This window comes from Ixodes scapularis, unplaced genomic scaffold (genome assembly GCF_016920785.2).
Source record: "Ixodes scapularis isolate PalLabHiFi unplaced genomic scaffold, ASM1692078v2 PGA_scaffold0__279_contigs__length_252992795, whole genome shotgun sequence".
NCBI classification, from domain to species: Eukaryota; Metazoa; Arthropoda; class Arachnida; order Ixodida; family Ixodidae; genus Ixodes; species Ixodes scapularis.
In genome coordinates, this window is record NW_024609835.1 from 248,778,179 (window position 1) to 248,790,794 (window position 12,616).

The 12,616-nt window shown below is 45.7% G+C and overlaps 1 protein-coding gene across 2 annotated transcripts in view; it reads left to right on the forward strand.

The window, feature by feature from the left end:
* The window catches only part of LOC8031820 (bifunctional purine biosynthesis protein ATIC), a 60,874-nt gene extending 49,328 nt beyond the window's left edge, over positions 1-11,546 (forward strand). The window contains exons 15-20 of one of the 2 annotated variants that reach the window (XR_003917328.4): positions 795-868; positions 5,570-5,678; positions 7,245-7,304; positions 7,915-8,010; positions 11,017-11,195; positions 11,293-11,546. Coding sequence is in view for 1 of the 2 variants with exons in the window: in XM_029972314.4 (XP_029828174.3) it covers positions 795-868; positions 5,570-5,678; positions 7,245-7,304; positions 7,915-8,010; positions 11,017-11,136 (459 nt within the window). In the remaining variant the exon portion in view is untranslated. Of the gene's footprint in view, positions 1-794; positions 869-5,569; positions 5,679-7,244; positions 7,305-7,914; positions 8,011-11,016 lie in introns of both variants that reach the window. The other variant, XM_029972314.4, reaches the window with a different exon arrangement.
* Positions 11,547-12,616: the final 1,070 nt, after the last annotated feature.

The following is a 12,616-nucleotide window of genomic DNA, read 5'->3' on the forward strand; positions in this document are numbered from 1 at the left end:
AGGGTAAAGGGTACCATCTAAAAGAACTTTTTGTTCTCTTCATATTTCTTCAGACTTTTGTTTTGGAAATGAAAATTTGCTTCTAGATTTGTTAGAGTTGAGAACCATACAAACATGAAAGAATGCTTCATGTGTGGATCCATATTTCAGCTCATAAAGAGGCTCAATGATTGTTCTCTTTTGCCTGGTGTGCAATCGGGCTAAAACAGTTAGGGAAAAACTGGAAGGGAATTTCGCAAATGCAATTCTAGATGCATCAGGTAGAGAGCTTTGTAATCCAAAGAGAAATATGGGATCACAAGGTGGGGGATCGGTGGCCGAGTGGGCTGAAGCGCACACCCAGCTCGACGCGCGTGGAGCGAAAGCTCGCGCTGCCGAACCCAGGGATCCTGGGTTCGAGCCCCACCCCTGCCCGTTTCGATCTGGATGAGCATCGTACCGGCGTGCGGTCGTGTATCACTACTGCGTGGTGCACGTTAAAGACCCCAGGCTAGCGGTTGTACCGCACTGGCTAAATTGCTCATCTACAGTGTAAACCAGTGTCGCCCCTACTGGCAGACCAACCTTACGCTGTATAAATCACTCAAACGTCCAATTTGACTTTTTTTGATTTTGGGATCACAAGGAATGAATGAGGCCCCGGTTGAAATGCAGGGCTTTTAGTGCACATCCCATCACAAGTTGAGACGAAAGCCTCGTTTGTGACAGTGTGCTTAGGTGTGTGCGGGGGATGTGCGCACCGCCGCAAGTGTAAGCTAAGGCAGTGTCTCTGAGCTGCGCGATTGGGTGTGCAGGTGATCGGCATCGGTGCTGGCCAGCAGTCACGTATCCACTGCACTCGCCTCGCTGGAGACAAGGCCAACAACTGGTAAGGGACTTCTCCCTTTGTCATCTTTTGGGTGTCAGCCCCAAAAACGTCGCTTATGACATTTCGACTGCTGTAGAAAGAGTCAGAAAAATAGGCACTGGAGCCTACCAAGTTGAAATTCTTGGTCGAAAATGTATTTTTGAGGCCTTCTTGGAAGCCTCGCTTTGTTTCTCCGAGAATGGAATCCCTTAAATTTGAGTCGGGTGGAGTGCAGAGAAGAGTGGCAGCAGAGATGATGCTACCGGCACCCTAGCTTCGTCTAATCAAAGTACTAAGTGGCACAAATTGCTGCCCGAGATTATTGAACAAAAATCGCCGGGAACTGCGCTGATCAAGTTGCTAAATCCAACGACCGACAAATAGTCGTGTGCAAGCAGTGTCGAGACCGGCGGTTATAACGAAGTTGATGGGATTCTGAAATCACTTCGCTATATGCGCTTCTTCGTTTTGTCTAAACTTAATAAAAATAATGCGCAAAAAAAAAAAAAAAAAAAAAAAAAAAAGATAATGCGGTTTGTTATGGGAAGCTTTGACCATAGAAATCGGTCGAAGCTTCCCCGCACGTGCTGTCTGCTAGATCAGAACCGCTTCCTGCCAACAGCGAGAAACTCCTATCGAAAGAAAATCCTGCAAGCTATGTACAGACTGCGTCCAGAGCCCTAACGACAGCCACAACAGCCGCCGTGGAGGACGCCAACTGTGAATGGCACTCGTTACGTCGATGCGCACTTCGTCGAGGATGGTGGCTCGCATTTGTTTAGAGGAGATTGCCTTCGTCTTCCCCGTTGAGGTGCCTGGCGGTGCCGAGACTCGGCATCGTTAAGTGTCGACGAGTTGCCGAATCGGTACACAAGACCTCCGCGCAGAGAGCGACCACACCGACCAGCGACGCCGACACGGAACACGAAGCAAACCAAGCGCGCACGGCACAGAGCTTCCGCTCAGGATCGTGTTTTGTTGGCCTAGAGAGCCTAGATTTAAGAAAGGGGGCAACCGCTCGATGGGGGTCACGTGGTTTCTGGGCCGCATTTACAAAACGAGCTGCAGCCTGCAATATGTCAAAAGCCTTCACCGTCTGCAAACGTGTCCACCTCTCCACCCGGTTTCTTCGCCACGCTGGCCACGGGACAACCAAATGCAGGTGCACTTGAGCTCATCTGCCCAGGAGGTGACCGCTATTAAATTGGAGTTGCTCCCTCTCTCAAATCTAAGTTTTTTTCCATCATCGCTACCGGTATGTCATAGGTACGTTGTCGTTGGCGCTCCGAACGCCCCTTCTGGCACGCCACGACGGCTCCTCCGCGTGCGATGTGGACAAGCCGCCTCCCAGATAAGGAGTGCCTGATAATGCAGAGGCTGCCGCTGGCGGCCTTTGCAACACGTCTGTGGCTCGTTCGGGTGGCTGCTTGGCAGCAAAGTGCGGTGGTCTGCGATTTCATAAAGTTTGAGAACTTGATTATTTTTTATTAATTGTTGATTTCTCTCGGCTGTATCCGTGGGAGCAGCTGAATTTCCTTCGCTAAAAACGCACAAGCACACTGAAAAAGTGCAAATGGGAATGGGAAATGGTGATCGCTTCGCTATTTCATTATAACCGACTTGGTTATAAATGGTTGCGACGGTAGTGGATTTTGAGTTTGGAGCAAGTGGCAGTGGTTTTGGCCAAATGTTTTTTAATCGGATATCGAATAGTTTCTCCAAGCTTTTCACCACTGTTGCGCCATGCTTGAATGAAAACCAAGATAAACTCGGGAAGGTTGTTCCCTAGCTTCCTTGTGTCCCTTTATGGGCTAATTTTGATCTAACTATATTCATGGACTGCGACCTCAGAAAGTCCTATGCATCGAGATGCCAAGTAAACGACATATCTGACATAAAATTAATCCTATAGAGATGCCCAGCTATACCTAATTAAGTGGATTTACAAATCTTGCTGCAAATTATCTTTCTTCAATTTTGAATTTGAGAAAAGAATAACAAATGATGAATGGTGCTGTCAGTTCATCTCTGCCCAACTCCTAAAAAAAAGCCACAATTTAATTTTTTTTAAATTCAACTGCAATGCAGATATCAACGTTTTTAAATAGACCAGGCGTGCGCCTGCACCAGCCTGCTTTCAGAGTCTGCTTTTTTCCCTTGCACGCGATTGTAATCTTCTTACTTTTCCAAGTGTCGATCGCGGAGGGTTATTTCGTTAAGTGTGCTTCTTACTGAGCACCGGTGCACTGCGGAGAAGCGACACCTGCGGAGCTCGCTCTCGCGGACTTTGCTTCTCCGCAGTGCACCCGTGTCCGTGCAAGAAGCGCACTCAAAGGGGCTAATTTTTTCCCCCCTCTCGAGATCAAGGGCCCTAAACTTGTCAAACACAAAGCTGGGGCCCAAAGTCGACGGAGCGCGCTGATTGGCTTATCACGACGATGACTTGGCACTTTTTTTGCAGACGTCCAATCGGCGCGCTCCGCAAACTTTCGGCTCCAACTTTGTACTGACAAGTTCAGGGCCCCAACACTTAGAAAATTATGAATATCGCAGTTCATTTTGAAGTGAATAATGAATGGTGCATTATTCGAGACTACTATTCAGAATTTTGAATATTCGCGGAAACAAATTAAAGAAAGCAGGCTGTATGCACGACAGCGATGCGATTATTATAGAAGGTTGCTTTCTTTCTAGTGCCACGTTCAAATTGCTAGACTAAAGCTTTTTTGTAGCAATCACCGGTATAGTAGAGATGTAAATGTAATGAAGCAAGGTAAAAGTGCAGAGAGCGGCACAGTTCGCAAAGGCATCAAATTGCTAGTTACTGGTTTTCTGTTCTAAATAAATTATTGCAATAACTTCTTGTACGGTGGAATATGTTACTCTCGGGGTGACTACTTGGGGGTAAACTAGGGAGCTTGTTGCTGTCTTGTGCGAGCGAAGCACAAAATGGTGTTAATGTCACGTGGCATACTCTTTTAATGCTGATACAGTAAACTTCCGTTAGTTCGACCTCGGTTAATTCGACTTTTCGTTTAATTTAATCGTGTTCAAAAGTCCCGGCGTGCACCCATACATTTCTATGGGAGGAAAAGTTTGATAGTTCAAACTCGGGAAGACTCTGCATCAGATAATTCGACCGGAGCGAATGACACGAGCCAGCGCAACCAATGTGGCATGGAGTAGCGCGGAGAACATAGCACGTGGTCAAGCGCGGAGACAGCGCACGCTCTCAAAGCACTTTTCTGTAGCATAGTGTGCGGTCCATCTTGCGCGCCGGAAAGCGCGGGTTCTCGTTCCCTTTCTTTTTTTTTTTCTGTTGCCGACGGTCTGGCTGCTTAACGCCAAACTCTTAAAACTTTTTTTTTTGTAGTGTGTGATTTTTTGGGGAATGTGACGTTTAGTTACGCTGCTCTCTGGAGCATGCTTTTGGAAGCACGTTTTAAGCGCAGACGGCAGCAGACCATCCGTGAGTACTTTGGTCAATAAAAGGAAGTTTACTGTTTTTCTCTCCTTTTTTTTTTTTTTAATTCAATCATTCGGATAATTTGATCAAATTTCAAGGTCCCGTCAAGGTTGAATTAACGAAGGTTTAATGTACAGGCATATGGGGCACTGTTATAGTGGAGGTAGTACTAATACAGTGAAGATATTTTTTGAAAAAACTCCGTACTAAATAGTTTTAATGCATTCTCAGTGTAAAGATAAAGATAATCTTCATTGCTATTTTTGCAAGCATGTGCTCCTGATGAAGTTCCAACTAATTAAAAGGAAATAGGGTGCCACCTCTTGAGAACAGCAAGCAGTGGTATCTGCATCTGAACCCCCATTTCACATTTGCAGATTTTAAGAGGGACTGAGCAATGCGTCGAAATTTCACGATGTAAAACTGAACTTCGAAATATGGCGTCAATAGAAATTTCTGCAGGCATTAATTTTTCTGGCTCACTTTACAGCTGCGCTGCTTTATATACTGCTTGTTAAATATGGTTCCTACCTGAGACATTGTATCTTAATAGTGGGAATTGTGCGGTTCTAAACTGTAGATGTCGCCATTTCAAAATGATGTTATGCAATATTACGTATGTGGTGTTCAGTCTAATATTTCAAACAGTAGAAGAGGGTGCAGGTGGTTTCGCAGAACACCGACCAAGTCGTCCTTGCGGAAAGTATGTATCACATACAAATATGTTCGTGGCATATTTGCATTTGAAAAAGGGGCCTATTTAGGAAAATTGGTAATGTTCAGCACAGTCGGGTTATTACTAGTTACTTTTGAGTGATTGACTTTTTAGTTAATGTATATATTTCATAAGCAGTATCGTGCAAAAGTTGTGAGCAACTTTGAGAAATGTTTTGTGGGGGCCAACGAAACCCACAAATACACAATGTATAGCATTGGCAACTCGGAATGGGTGTTGCTTTCCCATCATAAATTTCTGAAAATCTCTCGTAACTTTCGAATTGGAAAACGGCAAGCTCAGAAACTTGGGCATCTGGTTCGAACAGCTAGCACTTTATTTATATGGAGGCTAAGTGTTTGGCGATGCATAGTTTAGGTTCTTTTGCAGTGGCAAAAACATGACACTTGTTGTTTGGTGCCGTTATTTTTTTCCATTTATGCATTTTATGAGTTCAGTAAGGAGCGCTTGGCTAAATGCTGCGCGTTTCTGCCACTTCACTCCCACCACTTTCGTCCGACACCCTTTTATCGCCCCAAAGGTGGCTGCGTCAACACCCCAACCTGAAGGCGATGGTGTTCAAGAAGGGGGTCAAGCGGGCCGAGATCTCCAACATCATCGACGTCTACGTCGGAGGCGTCTTCGGTCAGGTGCTGGCCCGCCCTTGTTTCTCTTCCGTCGTTTCTTAACCTTTTGGGGTCATGCGAGTTTTCCGCTTGTAGGCCCCTCTAGTCAAATTAATGTAAGCGAAAGAAGATAGAATCAATGAGCGACTTCAGATTCAACTTTTTAATATACTACAATCAATTTATTCAGCTTGAAATAACTCTGCATTGTCCTGAATGTTTTCGTTCGAATTATTGAACTATACTAGCGGTATTTGTGCAGCATTGGATAATTTTCAAAGCAAATGACGGGGTGCAAGCCAGGGTATCAAGTCCAGGTTTTACAGTAGAAAACATTTTCATGTCTTTGCCTTTTAACCTCCCTGTCACTCCAGACTGCACAGTCTGTAAAACGCGGACGGAGTAAAGGCTGCCGCCTTGAACACCCAAAAGCGTGCGCAAAATGCCCGTCTGCACATCTAGCAATAAAAAAAATGTGTCTCACCTCTTGCGGCACTTGTTGGAGAGACAAGAAACTAAGTATGCATAGTGTACATACCCAATAAGAGATGGCACAAGTTGAAATTGTCGGAGCCGCCTCGGTGGCTCCGAGGCGAGAGCGCCAGCCTACGGATCCCCATGTGGCGGGTTCGAATCCCGGCCGAGGTGCCCGCAATCTGACGGAGGCTTATTGCGGAGAAGGCGCCATGGTAACCGAGCTTTCGGTTGCATGTCAAAAGATCCCCAGGTGGTCTAAATTAATCCTCAGTCCTCCGCTGGGGCATGCCAGATGCCCGTCGTTGGTTTGGCACGTAAAAACCCAAATTTTTTTTTTTTAAGTTGAAATTGGTGGGAGGCACCCCACGCTTGACCACAAAGGATAAATGAACCTGTCGGTGCAGCACTTGTCCAGAAGGGGAATATTTATTTGTCGGGAGATACCTGCCAGATGACCCCAAAGGGTTAAGGTTTATTCGCACGACAGATCTTTACTTCCAGAGAAAGCGGAGTATGTCACAAAGCTGCAAGGATGAAATGACATGACAAGGAGGCGGTGGAGAATATTGAAGTGACCATTCGCGCGGCAGAACGTTGTGCCCTTCAGTCGGCGGAGTCTTTCTTCTTGTGAACGTGTTTGTGGTCTCTGCGAACGAAAGGCAGGGACAAAAGAAAGGCACCCCAAAGCTCGATTCTGCTGGCCGTAATCCTTCCCCAAAAGGACGGGGGACCCATCATTTCGGGACGAGGGATATTTTTTGTGCCGGTCGCAGATTCTCCGCAACTCACCGCGGGTTTCGGAGAATTGGAGAACATCTGCGACGCGATGCGTGTGACCTAAAAACTTGACGACGTTTAATCCCCTCCTCGGATAAAAACTTTGTCGTGCGAATACATTGTAAGTCTCGCGCATACCTCAAGGACGTTCGGTGTATTGTCTCTTTAACGAATGTCGGGCAGCTTTTATTGCTCTAGCAGGCATTTTCCCAGCCCAATTGTTTGTCTCTCTGTGGCTGGCCCCGTGCTGTGTCCTTGTAGTCTCGTTTCTCTCGGGCCTTTGCAAGGGGACGGCTGTGTGCCCTGCTTATTGTGTCCCGATTCTGTCTTTGGCAGGACATGCCGCTGGAGCAGTACCACAACTCTGTTGAGAACCCGCTGCCACAGCTGACCGAGGTGGGTGGAAACCATTCATTTGTGTCCATAAAGCCCATTCATTTTAACGCGGAATAAGTTTTGGGCAAAAACAAGATGTCGAAGCTAGGTGCAAAAGCATCACGAAAATGACGTCGCCGGTTCGTGCGACTAATCGTGCGTGACTATTGATGTAATTATTCGTACGACGTATGACATCGTTAGTCACGTGACCCAATGGCGTCATTTTCGTATATAGCGTCGCCTCTGCAACGGGGCTGCCTCGAGGTGGCGCTTCACTTCCATTGGCCAGCAAAAACGATTCTGTAACCATAGCAACAACCCTTGGCACGCATAGCGTGCACCACCTTTTTTAGGTCTTGGCACACTCTGCATATACTTCCTTATTTTTAATCTGTGGGTGCTGGAGATTTGTTGCAATATGTTTCAATTCAATGGTGATGCATACTACCTTCTACTGTAGACAGAACCTCGATAGAGTTTTTAGTTTTTGTAATGAAGCCTGCGTAATCTGGACACTCAGTTGTAAGTGGATGGAATGCAAACAACACCTCTGGTTCTTTTTTGAAGAGCATCTGCCAGAGACAGGTACTCGCTTTGGCTAATGCGTGACTCGCCTGCCCCTCCCCAGGCAGAGAAGAAGGACTGGATCTCCAAGATCTCCGGGGTGGCCCTGAGCTCGGACGCCTTCTTCCCGTTCAGGGACAACATTGACCGGGCTCGCCAGGTGACTTGCCCGTCTTACACGCACTCCGTTGATTGTCTGCACGCCTCTTAGCACTGTGTGTGCACATTGAGAGTGAACCAAATCTTGCAGCTTCGAGGCTGTTCCAAACATTCCCTCCACATTCGTGATCAAATATATCCGAAAGTAGTCCTCTCAACCTGATGAACGGAAAATTTCCTCGAAGGAGAGTTCGTGTTCAGACCTGCCCTGTAAAATTTAGGTGCATACAAACACACGAGAGCTTTTTCATATTAAATGGCAACTGGTCAATTGAGAAGAAAAAATACATTATTATTGTTTTTAAAGAAACAGAAGAAAGAATAAAACTAATTGCTAGATTGCGCTATAACGAATATTTTAGCTGACTATATACCAGCGGGCAACGGCGTAAACGTTTGGGCACATTGTGCGTGCCTCTGGGGGGTGTCGTTCTGCCTCGTGACGGCCGTATGAGTATTTCACCACTATAGAGGGAAATGTAGTCATTGCAGTATGACTAGCATTCTGCAATCTTTTTATTGAGCATTCTGTCGTGACAATTACTAAAACAATATGGCCCCTTTGCAAGATTTTTGAAGGGAAAGAAGGTAGGGCAAAAGGCAAACTGGCTCCGGTCAGAATATCGGTTTTATTTTCTCTTCACTCGAGAGGCCAAGGCGGGACAAAAAGCAACACGTAGCTGCTTGGCAAGGTCTGTGTGCCCCTTCATTTGGTTTCTGAAGATTGTGACGCTAGTAGTCCTGTGAGGTTCTCAATTCTCTTTCAAGTTCTCTTTCTTTTTTCTTGTATTGTTCAGTTAACATTTCCTGCATTTAACTGCCCGTCTATCCAAGTGAACTTCGAAGTGACCCGTTTGAATCAATCTACGACGTTTTTATGCTACAAATGGCCCGGTTGTCAGTCGTATTATGAAGAGTGGGCATTTCACAGATCGGCTTTGTTTCTCTTGGATTCTGTGGTATGGTGTAAGAAGTTGAGTTTCAGGTAAGAGCAAATAAGGGCAGATAAGAGTTGCAAATAAGGACAAAGTGAGTACTTAGGATTAAAGAAAATGCAAGTACCATTGACTCATGTTATGTAAAAACTGCATGATCGTTTAGTCTGTTTGGGCATTTAGAAATGAAGGAATAGCTTCTGCTTTTCGCTTAAAAGGACACTAAAATTTGAAAAAAAAAGGGATTACAAAAGAAAAAAGTTTTTAGCGCAATATACGAGGTGTGATCAAAAAGTTTGGGACTGATTTTGTAGCGTAAAAAGAGAGGGCAGCACAGTGATGCACACGCAGCAGTCGAAGGAAGGGGCTTTCGTGTTTTGTTATACCAAAGGGCGTTGCTCTGAGAACATTTGGCGCTGCACCACGCAAGTTTTTGTGACCACGGGCACAATCGCGATTTCACTGTGCGCTGCAAACCAGAGCGAGAGCGGACATCAATCTTGCGTCAAACCGGGCATGTCTAAAACCCACCTCTGAAATGATCTAAAAGGCTCATATGCCAAAAGGCAATGAGGTGTGCGAGGTGTTTTGAGTGTCGCTCGCACCTCAAGAATGGCAGAACGTCACTGAAGTCAAGGAGAGGTCGGATGAGGTGGGCCCTTGCGCTTTTCGTCTTCCAGCGATGTTCTGTTGTTCCTGAAGCGCGAGTGCCACTTAAAACACATTGTAAAATTCACTGCTTTTTGACACAAGCCTGCTAGATTATTTCAGAGCTCTCCGTTTTATATTTTCCAAGTTTGATGCAGAATTGATGTTCACTGTCGCTCTGGTTTGCAGTCTATTGTGAAATCGCCATTGTGCCCGTGCACATGGTCACAAAAACTCGTGTAACATGTTTTTGTGACGATGGTATGACGTGACGTGAAGGTTCCTTCCTTTGACTGCTGCGTGCTCATCACTGTGCTGCCCTCTCTTTTTACGCTCCAAATCAGTCCCGGAACTTTTTGATCACACCTCGTATACACCACGATAGTCCATTTAAGTGGAGATTGCGACCTGCGCTAGGCTCTGCCCGCAGAGCGATGGCCCCGTCCATTACTACTGGGTTGGCTTGGCTGCTCGGCCGAACCGATGTGCAAGCCTAGTGTTTCCTTGTCAAGACGTCTGGTGCGTCTATTCTGCTTTCTGACACCGCCTGTTAGTCATGCGAGCAGATGCGGGGCAGCGTATTGCATCGTTGGCCGTTAGAACAGACTTGCACAATCTGGAACGATTGCAAGACACACCCATGAAAGTGTCACGTTAGCATTCGCCATCGCCTACATTCGTCTGCTATTCCGCCACCGCATTTACCACCGTCTGCAACACCCACAAGACATGAACATGAAAGGGGCATTCTAGCGTTCCATAATGCAAAAGCCACAGTCCAATACAAACGTCTGTCAGCACCTGTTGAAGTGCGTTAAAAAGCGACCGAAAGGACAAGGAACAATCAGCAAAATAAATATGCAGTCCTTTTGGCTTTTAGGATGTTGAGGGAAACTCGTGATTCTTATTTTTTTACGCCCCGTATCGGCATCATATTTTGTTTTTGGTGTGGGGGAGAGGGGGGTGGGGGGCCTGGGCTACTTCCCACCTAATTTGCATCCAGCAACGTAAATATTGCTACAAAATGTGTTTGTTCTTTTTTTCCCTGGAGAGGATTTCGTAAGATTTGCGTCTCATTTATTTCATTTCAGTGTTGTTTTAAGTTTAGCCGATCGCCTCTACCGAGCTAGATCATCTTGTTCGATGTCGTCGCCGAACCCTACGTCGTGCTGGCAGGCCTATTTTGTTTGTTACAAACTATCTGTCTGAAAATGTTGAAGAACATTGGGTTATATATTAAGACCACGGGACACAAAAACAGTTTCTTAAATGTTTTGGAATAGCCTTCAGTGGTCCTGCAGAGCAGCCTAAACCAACCGCTTCGCTGAATGTGCATGATGCCACCGTCCGTGTGTTCTCTGCACGGTGTCTCCATTGGGAGCTCAAAATGTGGCGTTTGTGACGACGTCTTCCTTTGTTTGCAGAGTGGAGTGCAGTACATAGTGAGTCCCGGCGGCTCGACCAACGACCAGGGAGTGATTGAGGCGTGCGACGAGTACGGCATCACCCTGATCCACTCGGGCCTCCGGCTCTTCCATCACTGAGGCCAACCCCCCGGTGGTGCCAAAGCTGGGACCAGCAGGCAACTGGCAACTGGCGTCTGGTACTAATTTGTTGCCTAGAATTCTATCACTTATTTTTTTATAAAAGTTTTACGGAGACTCGTGCGTGCGAGCAGCCACTTTTGGGCTTTTCCACAGATCAACTGATGCGAAGTGGTCGCCTGAAGAAATGGATGTCTAGGATTTTGTAGCGGTGCTTCCGTCACGACGACATGTGTTACAAGAGGCGGACTCAACATGGTTCAACCCTTGCCAAATGTCAATTGTGTGCAATTTTTCGTATATGTCTAAATGAGCCGTTCAGAAAGTCTTTTCTCATGGGGCATGTCGTAAACGTGCATTCTGTTATTCTGCTTGCCTGGTTAATAAAGCATACTTTTTCAGTAGTAAAATGGAGCATTTGTCTATTCAGAAATAGTGAGCAGCTTTTTTTGTGTGCCACAAAAGACATGTGAATGTTGAAAAAAAGGAAGATATTGGTATCATCGGTATACAGATAAGTCTACACAACCTCGTACAACCTATTCCCTTGTGACTTTCTTAGTGCTTCACCTAGGTGTTTGCATAAGTACACAAAAAGGGGGCCAGAAATATCGTGATTATATTGCAATTTTTTTTTTTTTTTTTTTTTTTTGCTAGTGGCCAGTGTAGTTATTCACTTTTACCCCTAAGCTAGTTTGAAAATATTTTCAAAACCTGAAAGCATTCTTGTAGGTATTACATCATTTTATAGGTTTATTGACATGTTCATGGTTGTGCATCCAGCACATCAAGGGAAAACTCTTTCAGAGCAAGTGTCCAGGTGCTTGAGGCAACTTGCCTAAATGGAATGATGCCTTATATAACACAGTGCTCTCGTAAGAGACGTGCAGGAATAGTATGGAAATGCCAAAGAAACATTTATTTCAACCCCATTTGAATTAGTCGTGCTTCTTGACAGTATCGTATGCTTCTCTTTTCTTTTAGTGGTATAATATAGTGTTCTGCATTTTCGAGTAAGTTCGATAACCTAAAAAAAAAAAAAAAAACGCTCGCCGGTAAAATTAGATTTATCTGAAAAACTGAATTTCAAGGTCATGCTGGCAAAATAAATATGAAAAAAATGACCGCATCTCCACGTGGTGAATGATGTTGATTGGGGCAAAGCTCTGGTGGTGCTGATGATACTGATTTTTTTAGCATTTGACCGCAACGCCCTCTCGTCTATAAACGTTGAGCCAATGCATGCAAAGTTTAGCGCGATTATATACGCATTTGACCGCAGCGCCCTCTCCTGTGTAGACGTTGAGCGGCTACATGCAACGTTTCATCCATGACATCCTCAGCTCTTGAGTTACTACCCCATCTCGGAGCCCCCTACTCGTCCCGCAGTCGTGGCCGAGTGGTTAAGGCGATGTACTAGAAATCCATTGGGGTCTCCCCGCACAGGTTCGAATCCTGTCGACTGCGCAAACATTTTTTT